At 50.2% G+C, this 17,473-nt stretch overlaps 2 protein-coding genes across 2 annotated transcripts; both read right to left on the minus strand.

Moving 5' to 3' along the window:
• Positions 1-368: 368 nt before the first annotated feature.
• On the minus strand, positions 369-11,900 carry LOC136965939 (abl interactor 2-like). Its single transcript, XM_067260251.1, is given in 11 exon segments — positions 369-2,335; positions 2,613-2,798; positions 3,152-3,197; positions 3,199-3,236; positions 3,519-3,683; positions 4,607-4,728; positions 6,944-7,090; positions 8,194-8,294; positions 8,850-9,026; positions 9,301-9,468; positions 11,642-11,900. Coding segments are annotated over 11 exon segments (1,443 nt in total). The 5' UTR covers positions 11,759-11,900; the 3' UTR covers positions 369-2,159.
• Positions 11,901-11,977: 77 nt separating this feature from the next.
• On the minus strand, positions 11,978-17,338 carry cyp20a1 (cytochrome P450, family 20, subfamily A, polypeptide 1). The gene is made up of 13 exons (XM_067260252.1): positions 17,152-17,338; positions 16,675-16,724; positions 15,432-15,598; positions 15,095-15,240; positions 14,580-14,747; positions 14,387-14,465; positions 14,098-14,210; positions 13,864-13,918; positions 13,609-13,729; positions 13,322-13,433; positions 12,740-12,804; positions 12,550-12,639; positions 11,978-12,463 (listed from the first exon to the last, which is right to left on the minus strand). The coding sequence occupies exons 1-13, from the start codon at positions 17,221-17,223 to the stop codon at positions 12,316-12,318; spliced, it is 1,386 nt and encodes a 461-aa protein (XP_067116353.1). The 5' UTR covers positions 17,224-17,338; the 3' UTR covers positions 11,978-12,315.
• Positions 17,339-17,473: the final 135 nt, after the last annotated feature.

Here is a 17,473-nt window from a genome sequence, read left to right on the forward strand (position 1 = left end):
TTTTTCTAAATGGCTTCTGTCGGAGTGGGTTAGGGATTGTTCCCCAGCATCATTGCAGGCTCTCCGGGTCAACGCTGACTGTTCAGTATCTCTGGATGAGGCTGGTGGCGTTGAGGGGCCGTATGACGTCTGGGCTGAGGGGCCGTATGACGTCTGGGCTGAGGAGCCGTATGACGTCTGGGCTGAGGAGCCGTATGACGTCTGGGCTGCCTTCACATCGGGTGATCCGGCTTCCGACATCGGTACAGAAGAAAAACAAAGGCATGCAAGACTGACACAGAACCACTTTTTAATATAAAATAAAGATTTGACGTACAGACAAGCGCGGCCCCCCCGCCCCCCCTCCTGCCCCACCTCCCAGCCCCCCTCAAACAGCCACGCATGTTGGAATCACTGTTTCATGAACATCAAACAGACTCAGTTTTATACACAACTGGGCCTGGTTTGGAGTTTTACAATGTTTTGGTGTTTATTAAAGTTCTGCTGATTATTATATATATATATGTATTTTCAACTTTCAGTGATTACCGATTATTCCAGTTTATCAATCCTCTGTTGAGCAAATAATTCAGCTTAATTTATCAATTTAGTTTTAGTTGTCTTATACGCAATACAAACGTGCTTTCAATCCAAGACAATCTCAAAGACTAGGCTAAATTTCCAACTGATCCTACACCAAACAATTTATTGCAAATGGAAGTGATGCCTTTGAAACACCTACACACACACACACACACACACACATACACACACTTCAATATGGCACAAGCGTCATTAACCATCTAAATGCATAAGTCAGTCCCCCCCCCCTCCCTCTTCAATGATGGTAATATGGGTGATCAAAACCAAACCAATAACCACACCATATCTAAAATATTAAGACGGTAATCATCAATATAACGAAAAAAGAAAGAAATAAGTTTGATCTAAACATGCAGTCTGCCACTTCCTGCATAACCCAGCAGACTCCTTAAATAAGATCCACTAGGATCAATATAACAGGAAATAAAGCCCAAATATCGAGACCTCTTATACACTAAAAACACTCCATGAGTGGCCAGTGCCTTCAGATGGAGGCAGTGACATATCACTTTATCTGTTGTGTGATGGTGCACTTCAGATCCCCCTCCTCTTGTCATCTTCCTCCCTCCTCCCGTGTGCCGGCCCTGCCCTCCTCCTCCCGTGTGCCGGCCCTGCCCTCCTCCTCCCGTGTGCCGGCCCTGCCCTCCTCCTCCTCCCGTGTACCGGCCCTGCCCTCCTCCTCCCGTGTGCCGGCCCTTCCCTCCTCCTCCCGTGTGCCGGCCCTTCCCTCCTCCTCCCGTGTGCCGGCCATGCCCGTAGCTACTTAGACGGGTCACTAATCTGCCAGGAGCCCAGAGCCAGCTTGTTACAAAGCAGGCTCAGACAGAAGGGCTTAAAACTGGCTCATGAGAGCAAGGAACATTATTTAATGTATTATCTGTAACCATAAACATGATAATGTATCTCATATATCTCTCTCTTTATATATATATATTCATATTTGTCAGATTAAGACGATGTGCTTATCTCAGTGACTGTCAGTGTTCCTGACCTAGTATAAAGTACTGAAGCATGATCCTCTGCCCCTCACGCTGACCTAGACCTCAGCGCCTCGGGTTAGTGATAAAGTAAGTATCTGAGTGTTGAACTGTGGTGTTCCAGGATTCTGAGGTATTCCCTGGTTCTTCAGCTGGAGCACAGACATCATGTCTCCCAGTAGAACACCCCCCCCCCCCCCTCCCTCCCTCACAATACCATGTCACCATAAACAGATTCAAAGCACAGGGTAAAACAGAGCATCGAACACAATCAGCAGCTAAAGAAGCACAACATTCCTTGTGGCTTTTTCTGTTGGTCAAGACAAAAATCATCTCCCAAGCACGGTAAAAAAAACTAAACACAACACCACCCAACAGTCTCTCCATTCAGGAAAAAAAAAATAAAGAAATCAAGTTAAAGCAACAGACAAAGGGAATATCTATAGTGGCCGTCGAACAACCAACTTCGTCTCTAAGACCTGCTTGTTCATTCGTGCCGTCCGAGTCCTGGGCTGTGACCACCTGTCCCGCACAAACGTGATCATGCTCTGCCCGACAAAGTCTTTGACCTTTGACCCCCTCCCCCCTAAGAGAGAGGGGTCAGTCAGCGTAGTGCATGATGGACTCAACGTAGTTCCCAGGGAACAGTCCGGTGGTGCCGCTCATCACGCCCTCGTACCAGCCATCGTCGTTCTTCTTGATCACGTAAATGATGGCTCCCTCCTGGAAGGACAGCTCGTCCTCCTTGTCCCGCGCGTAGTCGTAGATCGCCACCACTGAGGGCCAATCAGGAGCCGGGATGGGAGACAGAGGGAGGGAGAGGGTGGAGGTGTGTGAGAAAAAGGGAAAAGAGTAAGGGGGAGAGTGGTCGGTAAGTGTGACTGTGTGTGTGTGTGTACCTTTCTCCAAGTTGCTGTGTGTGTGTGTGTACCTTTCTCCAGGTAGCTGTGTGTGTGTGTGTGTGTGTGTGTGTGTGTGTGTGTGTACCTTTCCCCAGGTTTCTGTGTATGTGTGTGTACCTTTCTCCAGGTTGCTGTGTGTGTGTGTGTGTACCTTTCTCCAGGTAGCTACGGGGGGCCCAGGGGGGGTCCTCCTCAGCGTAGGGGTCGCTGTACTCCACCACGGCCGACTCTTCCTCGTCCTCATCATCCTCGTAGTCCTCGGGGGGCGGCGGAGGGGGCGTGGCCTCCTCAAACACCGGCTCGTCCGCGGGGGGAGGGGGAGGAGGCACGTCTGAGACTGGGAAGGCACAGCACAAGCAGCCAATCAGGAACCAGACCCGTCACGGAAGGATCAAGTTCATTGGTTAGATGTCTGTGTCGATCTCGCATGCCCATGCGTGTGATTCATGGCTGGGCTGGTCGGGTCCATGCTGGGGTGTTTGTCGAGAGCCATGACAACGAGGAAGCAAACTGATTTAAAATCGGACGAATTACAGAAAAGACCGAGGATGCAAATGACCAGAGCAGCATGAGATAGGAGACTCAGGTAGATAGAGATACAGAGTAGATTAGATATAGAGTAATGAGACACTATCACAGTCAGACATGCAGGCATGCCACGCCACAGGGGGCACTGTAACAGCTACTCACTGCTCTCCTGGACCCGGGCCACGAAACCCATCAGGGGCAGCTGGGGGGGTGACCTGCAAGGAGGGGGGAGGGGGGGCCGGGGGTCCTGCTACCATCACACAGGGAGGGAGGAGAGGAAGGAGAGAGAGAAGCAGAGGAAGTGAAGTGAAGAAAAGGGAGGAAGGGAGAAAGGAAGGGACAGAAAAAGGATAAAAAAGGGATGAGAGAGAAAAGAGGGAGGCAGAGAGAGAGGAGGTGGTGATGCATTAGGACATGAGACATTAGGTGGACATAAGGTGGCTGTCTGGCTGGGTGGGTGGCTGGCTGGGTGGTTGTCTGGCTGGCTGGGTGTATGGCTGGCTGGGTGTATGGCTGGCTGGGTGTGTACCTGGGTTCTGTGTGAAGTGCGGTCCTCCGTTCAGCTGGGTCTGGGGCGGGCCGGGCTGCCCAGTGACGGAGGAGGGGCGGCGGAAGGGCAGGGAGCCCCCCACCTGAAGCCCAGGCTGCACCTGCTGGGGGGGGCGGTTCATACTGAAGAACTGAGGAGCAGTACCTGGAGCACACAGCAGGGGGCAGCAGAGAGAGAGAGAGAGGGGGGGGGAGAGAGAGGGAGGGAGAAGGAGACACTGGTACATGATCTCTATGTACATAGTCATGATAATATGACCTTGTTTCAGTTGACGTTGCACCAATACATCAGGCACTACTTAACCAGGGCTCCACCACACCTCATGCAATGATCCATACATGTCTGAACGACACCAACACACACAAGGGCAGGCAGGTCTGGAGATGGACGGGTCTGATCAGGGAACAGCAGCACGGAAACCAGAAGTAACAAGGGATGGAGGAGGAAGGGGAGGACAGGAGAGATGCAGAGATGAGGGGAGGAGGAAGAGGAGGTGAGGACAGGAGAGATGCAGAGATCGGTGTGTGGGGCGGGGGTGTCGGGGGTGATGGAGGAGGGGGTGTCGGGGGTGATGGAGGAGGGGCAAGGGTGATGGAGGAGGGGGTGTCGGGGGTGACTCACCTTGTGCAGGGGTGCTGAAAGCAGCAGAGCTTGTGCTGGAGGGTGCTGAGCTGGGCAGCTGGGGGGGGGGGGAGGGGGGACGGGCGGGGCCTCGGTGGGGGGGGTGGGGGCCAGGGGGGGGGGCATCCAGAGCAGAGCTCGGGGGGCCGGGAGTGGTGGCGGAGGTGGGGGGGGGCTTGGCGGGGGCGGGGCCTGGAACATCAGCAGCAGGGGAATGGAGGGAGGAGAGGAGGAGGTGTAGGAAAAGGGAGAAAAGAAAGAGGGAAGGGGAGAGAAGAAAAGGAGGTAAAGACAGAAGTCTAGAGGCATTACTGCTACAGAGAGAGAGACAGAGAAAGAGAGAGACAGAGGGGAACAGAGAGAGACAGGGGGGAACACATGGAGAGAGAGGGGAATATAGAGAGAGGAACATAGAGAAACTACAGGTGTGGGTGGGCGGTCCTTACCTGGGAACGCCGCGCTGGGCGGGGCCGGCGTCGGCACGGCGATGGGCAAGCCCACGCTGCCACTTCCGCTGTTCTCCCGGCTGCTGCTGCTGCTGGGGTGACTGCCCCCACTGCTGCCACTGCTGGGGGCACGAACAACGTCACTAAACAAGCACGCCCTCAGCCTCTTTCTCTCACTGCTGGGGGCACGAACAGCGTCACTAAACAAGCACACCCTCAGCCTCTTTCTCTCACTGCTGGGGGCACGAACAGCGTCACTAAACAAGCACACCCTCAGCCTCTCTCACTGCTGGGGGCACAAACCACGTTACTAAACAAGCACACCCTCACCCTCTCTCACTGCTGGGGTCACAAACAGCATAACAAAACAAGCAGACCCTCACCCTCTCTCACTGCTGGGGTCACAAACAGCATAACAAAACAAGCAGACCCTCACCCTCTCTCACTGCTGGGGCCACACTCACACTCTCTCTCTCTTTCTCCATTGGGGTGTGAATCCACCCCCCCCACCGCCCCAGCAGTACAGGTTCTGGACCAGCTGTGTCTGGACCCTGAGCAGTACAGGTTCTGGACCAGCTGTGTCTGGACCCTGAGCAGTACAGGTTCTGGACTAGCTGTGTCTGGATCCTGAGCAGTACAGGTTCTGGACCAGCTGTGTCTGGATCCTGAGCAGTACAGGTTCTGGACTAGCTGTGTCTGGATCCTGAGCAGTACAGGTTCTGGACCAGCTGTGTCTGGATCCTGAGCAGTACAGGTTCTGGACCAGCTGTGTCTGGACCCTGAGCAGTACAGGTTCTGGACCAGCTGTGTCTGGACCTTGAGCAGTACAGGTTCTGGACCAGCTGTGTCTGGACCCTGAGCAGTACAGGTTCTGGACCAGCTGTGTCTGGACCCTGAGCAGTACAGGTTCTGGACCAGCTGTGTCTGGATCCTGAGCAGTACAGGTTCTGGACTAGCTGTGTCTGGATCCTGAGCAGTACAGGTTCTGGACCAGCTGTGTCTGGACCCTGAGCAGTACAGGTTCTGGACCAGCTGTGTCTGGACCCTGAGCAGTACAGGTTCTGGACCAGCTGTGTCTGGATCCTGAGCAGTACAGGTTCTGGACCAGCTGTGTCTGGACCTTGAGCAGTAAAGGTTCTGGACCAGCTGTGTCTGGATCCTGAGCAGTACAGGTTCTGGACCAGCTGTGTCTGGATCCTGAGCAGTACAGGTTCTGGACTAGCTGTGTCTGGATCCTGAGCAGTACAGGTTCTGGACTAGCTGTGTCTGGATGACAGGAACAGAGTACAGAAAACCGAAGCTTCACAAACGCACAGGGAGCAGAGCTCTGGTGACATGGAGAGACAGAGACATCAAAACATGACCAAGCAGGAGGACCTGAGAAAACAGCCAGGACAGGGGAGAGGGGGAGAGGGATAGAGGGATGGATGGAGCGCAGAAGAAAAGCTTGAGCTGAGAGAAAAGTCTAGGAAATTCCTGTGTAGTTTACGCCAGAAATGAGTCAGCGACGACTACCTGGGAGGGTTAGGAGTCAGAGGGTGACAGTGTCTCTGGAGGGTCAGGAGGAAAGCTGCTGGCTGGAAGAGACTCACACCATCACAGCCCACAGCCTGGGTACCAGACGAGGGTGTGTGGGGTGTGTTATAGACCTGTCAGGGGTCAGGTGTGTGTGGAGGAGGGGGAGTGTGGCACAAGTGGTGGAGACAGTGAAGACGGGTGTGTGTACGGGGGGGGCAGGGTACAGGTGTGTGTGTACGGGGGGGGCAGGGTACAGGTGTGTGTGTGTGGGGGGGGCAGGGTACAGGTGTGTGTGTGTGGGGGGGGCAGGGTACAGGTGTGTGTGTGTGGGGGGGGGCAGGGTACAGGTGTGTGTGGGGGGGGCAGGGTACAGGTGTGTGTGGGGGGGGCAGGGTACAGGTGTCTGTGCGGGGGGGGGAGGGGGGGGCAGGGTACAGGTGTGTGTGTGTGGGGGGGGGCAGGGTACAGGTGTGTGTGTGTGGGGGGGGCAGGGTTCAGGTGTGTGTGCGTGCGGGGGGGCAGGGTACAGCAGTGTGTGTGTGTGTGCGGGGGGGGCATGGTACAGGTGTGTGTGTGAGGGGGGGGGGGCAGGGTACAGGTGTGTGTGTGTGGGGGGGGGCAGGGTTCAGGTGTGTGTGTGTGCGTGCGGGGGGGCAGGGTACAGCAGTGTGTGTGTGTGCGGGGGGGGCATGGTACAGGTGTGTGTGTGAGGGGGGGGGGGGGGCATGGTACAGGTGTGTGTGTGAGGGAAGGGGGGGGCAGGGTACAGGTGTGTGTGGGGGGGGCAGGGTACAGGTGTGCTGGCAGCATGCGGGGTACCTGTACGTGCGGTTCCTCTGAGGGAGAGACGCTGGGTGGGCGGGGCTCTGCAGGGGGGGCGGGGCGCTGCGTGTCGGACTGGAGACGTAGTCGTTAGGGACGACCGGAGGACGAACAGGCTCGAGGGTCCTATAGGGGGAGTGTCGCCTGCGAGGGGTAGGGAGGAGATTAACCACCACCAGGAGGGAGGGGGGCAGGAAGGATGGGGGAGTGGAGAAGGGAAGAAGGGGGAGAAGGAAAGAGGGAGGGGGAAGTTGGGAGAGGGAAGCAAGAAATAAAAACAAAATAAACTCAAATCTGGGTGTAGGTGAAGAAAGGCATTGTTAGAGTCGGCCCACTGGGGCTGTCGTCAGGCACTGACACGGGGCTGTGGTCAGGCACTGACACGGGGCTGGCGTCAGGCACTGACACGGGGCTGTGGTCAGGCACTGACACGGGGCTGTGGTCAGGCACTGACACGGGGCTGTAGTCAGGCACTGACACGGGGCTGTGGTCAGGCACTGACACGGGGCTGTAGTCAGGCACTGACACGGGGCTGTCGTCAGGCACTGACACGGGGCTGGCGTCAGGCACTGACACGGGGCTGTCGTCAGGCACTGACACGGGGCTGTAGTCAGGCACTGACACGGGGCTGTCGTCAGGCACTGACACGGGGCTGTCGTCAGGCACTGACACGGGGCTGTAGTCAGGCACTGACACGGGGCTGTAGTCAGGCATTGACACGCTTCTCGAGGGGGGGGGGGTGGGGTGGTGGTGGAGGGGGGGGGGGTCTAAAGCAGCATGTAATCAACCTCAGGGGCAGGACAGGGGCTGAGTTGCTGTGTTGGTCGCATGTTGCAAAGAAATGCCCCTCCCTCTAAGAAAACAACCAAACAATAATGATGATGACTCGAAAAGGAAGACTTGTAACAGCATGACCAGGAGAGATGGCCTGCCCCAGCAGCTGATGGGTCACCGTGGTTACAGCGGGGTCATGGAGATAGCACACACAGATCACCAGACGCTGGTGACATCACACACAACACCACCAGGACTGACAGACTGGGAGGAACAGCCCCCCACATTAACCACAGTCACATGACATCTCCACATTTATGTTAATTACATGTTTAGGAGGGTGCTGTCCCTCTGAAGTAAAAACTAAAACAAAAAAAAACTCATCATCCAATCACAGATGCTGATGGGTATAGGTCTAACACTGCCCACTTCCTGTCTGGACAGGAAGTGAGGTACCTGATGGATTTACATACCCAAGCGTTCCCTTCCCTGTGATTGGTGGGCTGGGGGGTTTCTGAGTGGGGGGGTTGGTGCGTGGGAGAGCTCCTCCCGCCTTCATGTTCTGAGCACTGGCCTGCAGGACACACGCACGCACACACACACACACACACACACACACACACACACACACACACACACACACACACACACACACACACAGAGGGGTTAAAGTATGGCAACAGGCATGGCGATGACTGAAGAAATCCAACCCACACACACACACACACACTCGAGTCCACTCGAAAACGTTCACGAGCTTAGGAAATTCTTACCTTAAACCTTAGCAACCACTACGGTTCATTATAAAAGGTTACAAATGATGCATTGAGAAAGAGAGAGAAAGCAGAGGATTAGTGAGAACACAGGGAGCAGAAACGCACTGCCAGTCTAGCGGTACAACACACAGTCTGTGTGAGACTCCAGCTACACACACCGTGCTACACACACACACCTCTCATCAGTGACTCACTCTGCTCTGCCAGCCCCACCTCTCTGGGTGTGAGTCAGGCACCAACACACCTAACATTTAAAACAATGAATTGAACATTCAGTTTCACATTTCCCACAATCCTTCAGTACGAGGGACAGGCTAGTCATGGGTCAGAGGTCAAATGGCCCAGTGTCTTACCTTGACTCCGTGACCCATGTCGTCCAGTAGGCTGTAGTCAATGGGCTTGCGGATGTATCTGACAGGCCTCTCGGGATTGGCCGGGGCGATGATCTTGTGCGTGCGAGACGTGTTCTTATTGGTGGTCAGGATGCCAATCTCCCTCCTCGCCACCTTCTCCTTGTGGATGTCCACTGTCTGGACACACCAGAGAACCAGGAAGAGAACCAGGAAGTCCTCAGTGTTAAGAGGGTCATCCTGTGTGCGTGTATCCAGGTCTGTGTGTCCAGGTGTGTGTGTACCTGGGAAATGTGGTTGATGGAGGACTCCTTGTGTGTGCGTGTATCCAGGTGTGTGTGTGTGTCCAGGTGTGTGTGCGTCCAGGTGTGTGTGTACCTGGGAGATGTGGTTGATGGAGGACTCCTGGTGTGTGTGTGTGTCCAGGTGTGTGTGCATCCAGGTGTGTGTGTACCTGGGAGATGTGGTTGATGGAGGACTCCATGCGTCGGAGCTGCGAGGCCTGGATGTCCAGCATCTGTAGCACATTGTTGGCCAGGGTGTTGATCAGGTAGGCCACGCTGGCCAGGGACTGGGTGGTGTAGTTCTTAGTCTCCTCCAGGGCCCTGTGCTTGTCTGGGGACTGACACACCAGGAGGAGGAGGAGGAGAGGGAGGAGGAGGAGAGGGAGGATAGGGAGAGGCAGGAGGGAGAGGGGAGACTATCATGACCATGAAGGGAACACTAAGATTCCAAACTTTTGTTCTCTATAAGAAGTTCAGGCCAGGCAGGATGAGGACATGTTTTTGACAGGGAAACAGGGTTTTCCTTGGAATGACCTTTAACCTTATCTCCTGACTAGGACTTCTCCTTCATGATACATTCCTGAAAGCCAATCATTTCACACTGTCCATTGTTGTGTGAAACGTGAAATTAATTCGAAACTCACACTCCAACGCAATGTTTACAAATACTCCTCCATGCCTCTAGGGCAGTCATGATGAGCGCCACTTTACTCGATTACATCTGGGGCTTCGAGACAAACAGGTTATCTGGCAGAGAGCAGGGTTGCAGTGAAGCGCCTGGCGTTGAACGGGTCAAACGTGAGTAAGGAGCTGCACTTGAAGCAAATCTAATGATCATTTTCATCAGATTAAAAAGGCGTCGGTATCAGCATCAAAGGCTTCAGATGTGCGATGGAATTTCTATCCAGATACTGCATCACAAAAGCCAGCTCCACAGATAAAGGCGAGCGCGTTCAGAGGACGCCTTTGACATCGTCGTCGCTCATTTTGATTCCGCGCCAGATGGCTGAATGAACTCCCGAGAGTTGCTCCCTGAATAGAGGCGTCAATCACAAGTTCACATAACACAAGCAACAAAAACGACACGTAGGCCATAGACCCAACGCACATTAATCTAGATAACCACTCCCTGGCACAACTGTGCTTATTGTGACCCATATATTTCTAAAAACCTGTACAAATGGGTTGTATTATTGACGCAATTACAGATACGCGTTAAGAAGACCCAGATCACTGTAATGTTTGTGTACATGCAAATAAGCGAGACAAATCGCTGATAACAGACTGAAAAGAGAACTGTTCAGCCTACTTTTTCTGTCGCAGTGCCCCCCATCTCAATTTTCTATTTTAGCAACGGATCGGCCTGCATATTAAAATAGCAAATAATGCAGCTCGACACACATTGAACACTTGTTTATTTATGGACAAAAACGGAGTTGAAACTACGTAATTTTGCTCATGGGTGAGAGCGAAACACTGCGAGGCAAAAGACAACCTGTTCAACGAGCTCTATCGTTTACAAGGAAGATGGGTCTCACGCGCTGTCATCGCTTGAAACACAAGAAAAACATCTAACTGACGTCTCATGTGACTTAAGAAGGCCGGAGATTAGTATTCAACTTCACTGTACAGTCACATCTCTTGCCGGAGGCATTGGCTAGACATGGCAGTAGCATTCCTTTGGACTTACAAATTGTAGTTCGTGGATGTAGCCTCCAGTTCACGTGACACTAGTTCCTAATACATTAGACTGTACTGTAGCTCTAACGCTAGTTCTGTACGTTTGACTCATGGTGACATTCATTAAAAGTTTTTTTGTATTTTTTTTTACAACCATGATTTAGTCATGGCTTTGAGTCGTGTTCACGTGTAGCTTGTGCTAAACCTATAGCTGGCTAACGGACAGCTAGCTCAAATCTGACAGGTTAGATGAATCTCAATGATAAGCACCGCTTGTTTATTCCAAAATAAATGCACTGCAATGCAACTGAAGGAAACGGAAAATGAGGCAGACCGAATGACTCGCTAGCTGTTGCATAAAATCAGTTTGCATCACATCAAATTATTAACGATCAATTTGCGGCTGCCGCAGCACTAGCTATCTGTCTATCTGCTTGTTTCTCAGTCTCACCATCACCAGCATTAAGACAACCTAGCTGTTTTCCTCTGCAATTGCCTGGCCCTAATACCAGGCTGCTGCTAATGTGTTAGATGCGATTTTCATTTCATTTTTGAACGGTTTGACTGCAGGAAAACAGTTAAGTTTATCACGACACAAAGCTAACCGTCCGCGTAAAATGGCCTGGAATCTATGTGGTTATGCTGGCTGTATGTTGACATTCCGTATGAGAAACAAACCGCAAAATTGCTATATCGCGCTAGCATTTGCTGCCACTATCATTGGTAGAGCTAGGTAGATAGCTAGCCCGTACTAGCCATATCACTTGACAAATCGTCTAGTACGAATGTTTCTTCGAAATTATCTTTCATTGCAAAACATTTGGTTATTACCTGAACATAGTTGCTTTCGCAGTACTCGGCAACTCTCTCCAAATTGGTGAAACTGTCAAGCAATGCACTGCGTCCAGCTGGAATCTCCTCTTCCAAAAGCATTTGTAACTCCGCCATTTTCACATCTTTAGCTAGCCTGCCTGCTAGCGTCACCGCTCGGAGTCCTGAGTTGTGAAGTCGGATGCAGGTAGGTGCTCGGGTATTCCCATTAGTGAGCAATGAGCTGTCTACACCAGCAATAATCCGGTTTCTTCCTGTTTTCGATTTCTCTAAACTCACAAACGTATCTAAATGTCAAGCGTATTGAAACCCCAAATACCAATATTAAACATTCCATACAATATGTTTAGTTAATGGAATTATTTTTTCTTTTCAATTTGACTGCGGTGTTAAAGTGAATAGTTAACAAAATACCACTGACAACATTCAATAGCGGTTTGATAACAGCAGTCCATCTGGAACATTAGTGCAGTAAGTCCGATAGTGTGCAGATATGCCTATAAAATTATAACTGAGTTGATCAATGCGTAGGTTAATTTACCATACCACAGGTCATGGCTCACTAAACCGTGGACAAATAATACATCACACACTTGAGCTTATCAACCTCTGAATCTGACTCCATTCCTCATGTATCAGTGGAATTCAGGGGTCACATTCGAGACAATGATAATTCATCTCTTGGTCACGGTTATCCAGATATCATCTTTAGGAGTGGACACCAGTTCGAACTTGGACTCTGCCGCCTGGCCTCCGACTCGGTGTAGTTTCAGCTGGCGTAGCAAAGTGCTGAGGAAGACAGTTGCTACGGTGTAGGCAACCCTGCGGGGGAGGCAGAAGGGGAGTAGTTCGACATAACAGACTTTATTATTCCTCAGCTCTCATGACTGACGCAAAACGGTCCTTACCTAAGCTCAGGACAAGCCTGATTTCCAGAAAACCCAAGCAAAGAGAAGCTTTTCGCGGTCGATTCATCGCTAAACCGGTCTGGGTCGAACCTGAATGGATCATTAAGGAAGCAGTGAGCCGTTAAAACAATTGACACACGTAGTGTACACATGCTTAACGAAAATTATATACATATTTATTCAAACACACCTGTAAGGAATGCTCCAGGTGTCAGCATCTTTCAGAACCACTCCCAGGGCATAGATCACAAGAGTCTGAAAATAACATTTTATTCAACATGTTTATATTTCTAATCAAATCAAATGTATTTGTATAGCCCTCTTTTCTTTTCTTTACAAGCAATGTCACAGAGGGCTTCACATACACCCATAGAACTGCCCCTCAACCAACCTAAACCCTCAAGGAAGACAAGGAAAAAAAACTCCCAGAAAACTAATTTGAGGAAAAATGGGAGACACCTTGGGAGGAACAATTCAGTGAGGGATCCCCTCTTCCAGAGACGGAGTGAGGGATCCCCTCCTCCAGAGACGGTTGGTGAAAGAGAGGTGCAGAACACAGGCTTAACATAATCACACATGAAGAAAAGTGCCAATGGGTGTTGAAACACGGAAATTCAAAGTTCAACTCAGGTCAGAGTTGGCGAATGTCAGGGCAGGAATGTTAACAGTTGTTTATAATCCTAATTCTAGATATGACAGTTCCTGGTCAACACTGGGGAAGGATATTTCTCCGGTCCAGGTGTTGGGAGGGGAAAGGTCACACAGAACTGACCTCTTTAGGAATTACATGTTCATCCACTTTCCCCTCCACTTCCTGTAGTCGAGCTGCTATGGGCGTCAGTTTGGCTGTCCTGACGGTCTCATTCAGAACCTGCTGGCAGTATCTGCCAAACAGAAATGTGAACACATACGTACTATGTCATAATACATGTCGACGGTCAGAAAACATGCACTGATACAGTTCTAGTGTCTGGCTCTACCAAACGCCCTGGGATTGACTCCATAATGCAGTGCACACTATAGACAAAATGATTAAAGATAAAAAATAATCATTATTACCTGAGTTGAGGAATCTTGTCCAGGGAAACAGGCTCAGATCCCAGCACCTCATTAAACTCATCATACAACTTGTCCTGGATTTCCTCTGAGGCAGACAGGAAATGGACCGCCCAGATGCACACTGGGAAAATGCCACGAAAACGGCATTGTGGGTGAGAGAGATGGAGACCACACATCAGAAAGCATTCACTAATCCCTGACGAGCACTATGAGATCATGGAGGTGACACTGGGCTATGGTAGGATCGTTACTTACAGTTAGCGGTGATGACGCATCCAGCAAGAGTGAACACCATGCTGTCCTCCATGATCTGGAACAATAGCCACGTTAAGGTAAGTAAAGGTATAGCTCAGTGGTTAGAGCATTTGAATGCAGATCAAGAAGTCACAGGTTTGAATCTTCCTCCCTTAGGAGGATAGCGTCTGCTAAAGAGCACATTAATGGATGTATTCAATACTGAAAACTCAGAGGGGTTTTTCTTCAGGGCACCTGTGTGTCTGTGAGGCTGGACTGCAGGAGACTGTCCATGAACACATCCTGGCTGCTCTGGGCCTTTCTCTCCCGTGCCACGGACAGAAGCACAGACTCCATTTCAGCTCGTGCTGTGAAGACATCACAATCAGTAAAACGTAGAAAATATAACTGAAAACTGAAACCAATATCAACGCTCTGAGTGTATGATCCACAGAGCTGAAGAAGCCAAAGAAACAACATATTATACTTAAAGTAAACTTCCTAATCTTCCAAAGTGTAACTAGAAACTCTGGTCCTCTCTCACCACTCTGATAGTGTCCTCTCCTGCTGGTACTTCTCTCCAGGGAACCATCCAAGTAGCCTTTACCGATCTCTGACCACACCTGGAGGACCAAACAGCCTTAGATAAAAACCACCTGAGGCGAGACATGAACAATTATTTTGAATTACCCCAAAAACTGCGTGTTTGTGTGTGCTGCCATAATTAAATCTCTCACTGCGTCGTGGTTCTTGCGGAAGCGGATGACCTCGGCATCATCTCTGAAGCGCTCTCCCAGAGCGAGAGGAGTGATGGCCTTCATGGCCAGCCCCAGGAGGTGGCCACAGAGGGGGGTCTGCTGCCCTTCAGGGAACGACTGCCACTTCCCCACTAACTCCTCCACCAGCTGGAGGGACGACAAACACAACCGATTAAACGACAGACAGCCGTTTGACTTACAAACAGCGATGCGGTTTACAAAACACGGTAACATTTTACATTCAGGCTACATTTAGTTATTTAGCAGACGCTCTTATCCAGAGTGACTTACAGTAAGTACAGGGACATTCCCCCGAGGCAAGTAAGGTGAAGTGCCTCGCCCAAAGACACAACGTCATTTGGCACGGTCAGGAATCGAACCGCCAACATTCTGATTACTAGCCCGATTCCCTAACCGCTCAGCCATCTGACTACATGAACTACAGTGTAGCCTAGCTACAGTTACGATATTGTTGCGCCGCCCTAAACACAAACCTTAAGCAACGTAGAGAAGTTGTTCTTTAGCGTGTTGTTGATGGCGTTCTCATACACCTTCTTCCGTAACACAGCCTCATTGGCCCCCCCACCTCCTCCTGACTGGTATCCCAGCAACGACTTCAGCATGGTTTCAAAAGTGTCCGCTACAGGCAGGGGTAACCGAGGAAGTTGGGATGGAGTGGGGAGAAGATGAAAGACCCAGTTACTAGAACTTAAACCACAAGGATCAACGTGAAGTCGTATTCCTATCAACATGTCTGTATCCATAAAATCCTAAACACAACGCATATATGATGAGTGAAAAAAAGGTTTGACATCTTTCTCCCGTACTTACTGGTCCTGTTTGGGTTAATGTGCTGCCTGAGTTGTTCCACTGCCGCCAAACTGACGACAGGACGACTCCCGAACCAGAAGGAAGCCACGGGGCCAAACTGGTCATGCAGACTGTCCAGGAACTCATGTAGGCTGCCTCTGTTTACAATATCTTGGAGGTTCCCATCCCTATGGGGGGAAAAGCAAAATGGTTTATACTACACTAGTTCACCGAGATTTTAGGGAGTTGTTTTCCCCTTGTCTTCTCTGTAACTGCAAAGCTATGGAAGCAAATCTCCCGCTCCCATGTTACCCCGCTCCTCATCTCTCTCCACTGGCTACCTATCATGGCCCGTATCAGATTCAAGACCCTGGTATTGACCTTCCGAGCAGTGAACGGGACTGCACCCGTCTACATCAAGTCTCTCCTGCAGCCTTACACCCCCACCCGCCACCTACGGTCTTCTTCAGACAACCGCCTGGTGGTCCCACCGCTCAAGACCGCCCGGTCCCAACACAAGCTCTTCTCCTGTCTGGCCCCCCAGTGGTGGAATCAACTCCCCACCTCCATCAGAGACACTGACTGTCTCTCCACCTTCAAGAAAAGGCTCAAGACGCACTTGTTCCGGGAGTACAACGGTACTTAGGAACGGTTCGCTTGACCCGATGTTAGTTTCCTCAAGGATCACAATGACTCTTGCTTAGAGACTTGTTGCTCTTGTGGTTAGTGGTAACTGATTAAAATTTTTGGTTCTCGCTGTGATATATTGTTTTATTACTGTTGCTTGCTTTTTCCCACAGGTACACTTGCACTTATAGCTGTTCATGTTGTTTGGTTGTGACTTGTTTAACTACATGCTCTTATGGTTCTTCCCTTTGGCACTTACTTTGGTTGTTCACAATGTGTGCTTCATGTTTTGGCTACTCGCGATGTTTTTTGGCTATCTTGTTGTTATGATCAGTGACCTATGCACTTTGTAAAGCTCTCTCTTGGAAGTCGCTTTGGATAAAAGCGTCTGCTAAATGAATAAATGTAAATGTAAATGTAAATCTGTGACAATGTTTTGAATATTAAATGGAATGGAATACTTAATATTGAATACTTGATTGATTGATACTTGATTTCAATGTTCAAGCTTCAGATATTCAAATATAACTAAATTCAGGCAGGTCAAATTCGAATGGTAAAAGGTAAATCAAATATATTTCTTTGATTTCACCAACGACATGATGGTGGTACAGATAGTGAGAGCTTTGATGCTTACTTTTCCTCTGTTGGGCTGAGACCTGGTATTCCAGACACACGTCTTGACGACTGCGGGAAGAATACTTTATTAATAAAGTTTAGAAAGTAATGCTGCTTGTCTGGTTTCTATAACTCCATATCTCAGACCTAGTCTTCAGTTGCAGCATTCCTCTTGTCAAATTTGGCAGAAGCATTTGGGAAATGTCTGATTGCGTGATACGTAGCCTACTACAACTCTCAACACACCGACAGAACTGGAGTGGCAGTATATTGCTATTGGCATGCTATGGCTAGTTAGTTGCCAGAACACATTTGTTTGGCCTCTTTTATAATAGCAAATGGCAACAAGTGTTAGTACAGCTAACATACTAGGTCTTGCCAACCATACACTTGCAAACAGCAAGTATATGGTTGGCTAACCAGCTAGCATGCTTTTGTCGGAAACTGTGCATCTGTGATTGTTTACATAAGTTAATACCCTAATTAAAATACTTACCGGATATAGATACAAAACCGCCCCAACTAAAATTATAACAAAAGTAACGGCGAAAATGGCAAAGTCCAGCATGATTATATGACTAACTAAACTCTTCGTAACTATTACATTGACACTGTATTTCTTGCAGCGAATACCACGTACACACGGGTTCTATCACGTCGTCTTTGTTTGACTAGCTGGGACTGAAAAGGCAGTAATAATAAATAGTGAACACGGATGAGCTCGAACCGGGATTAAATAATTTAACGGTATTTGTTTATTTTTTTATGATCCTTATTGATTGAATGTGCAGACGTCGCGGTGCATCCTTGCAACTACT

Source organism: Osmerus mordax, chromosome 22 (genome assembly GCF_038355195.1).
Source record: "Osmerus mordax isolate fOsmMor3 chromosome 22, fOsmMor3.pri, whole genome shotgun sequence".
Taxonomy (NCBI): Eukaryota; Metazoa; Chordata; class Actinopteri; order Osmeriformes; family Osmeridae; genus Osmerus; species Osmerus mordax.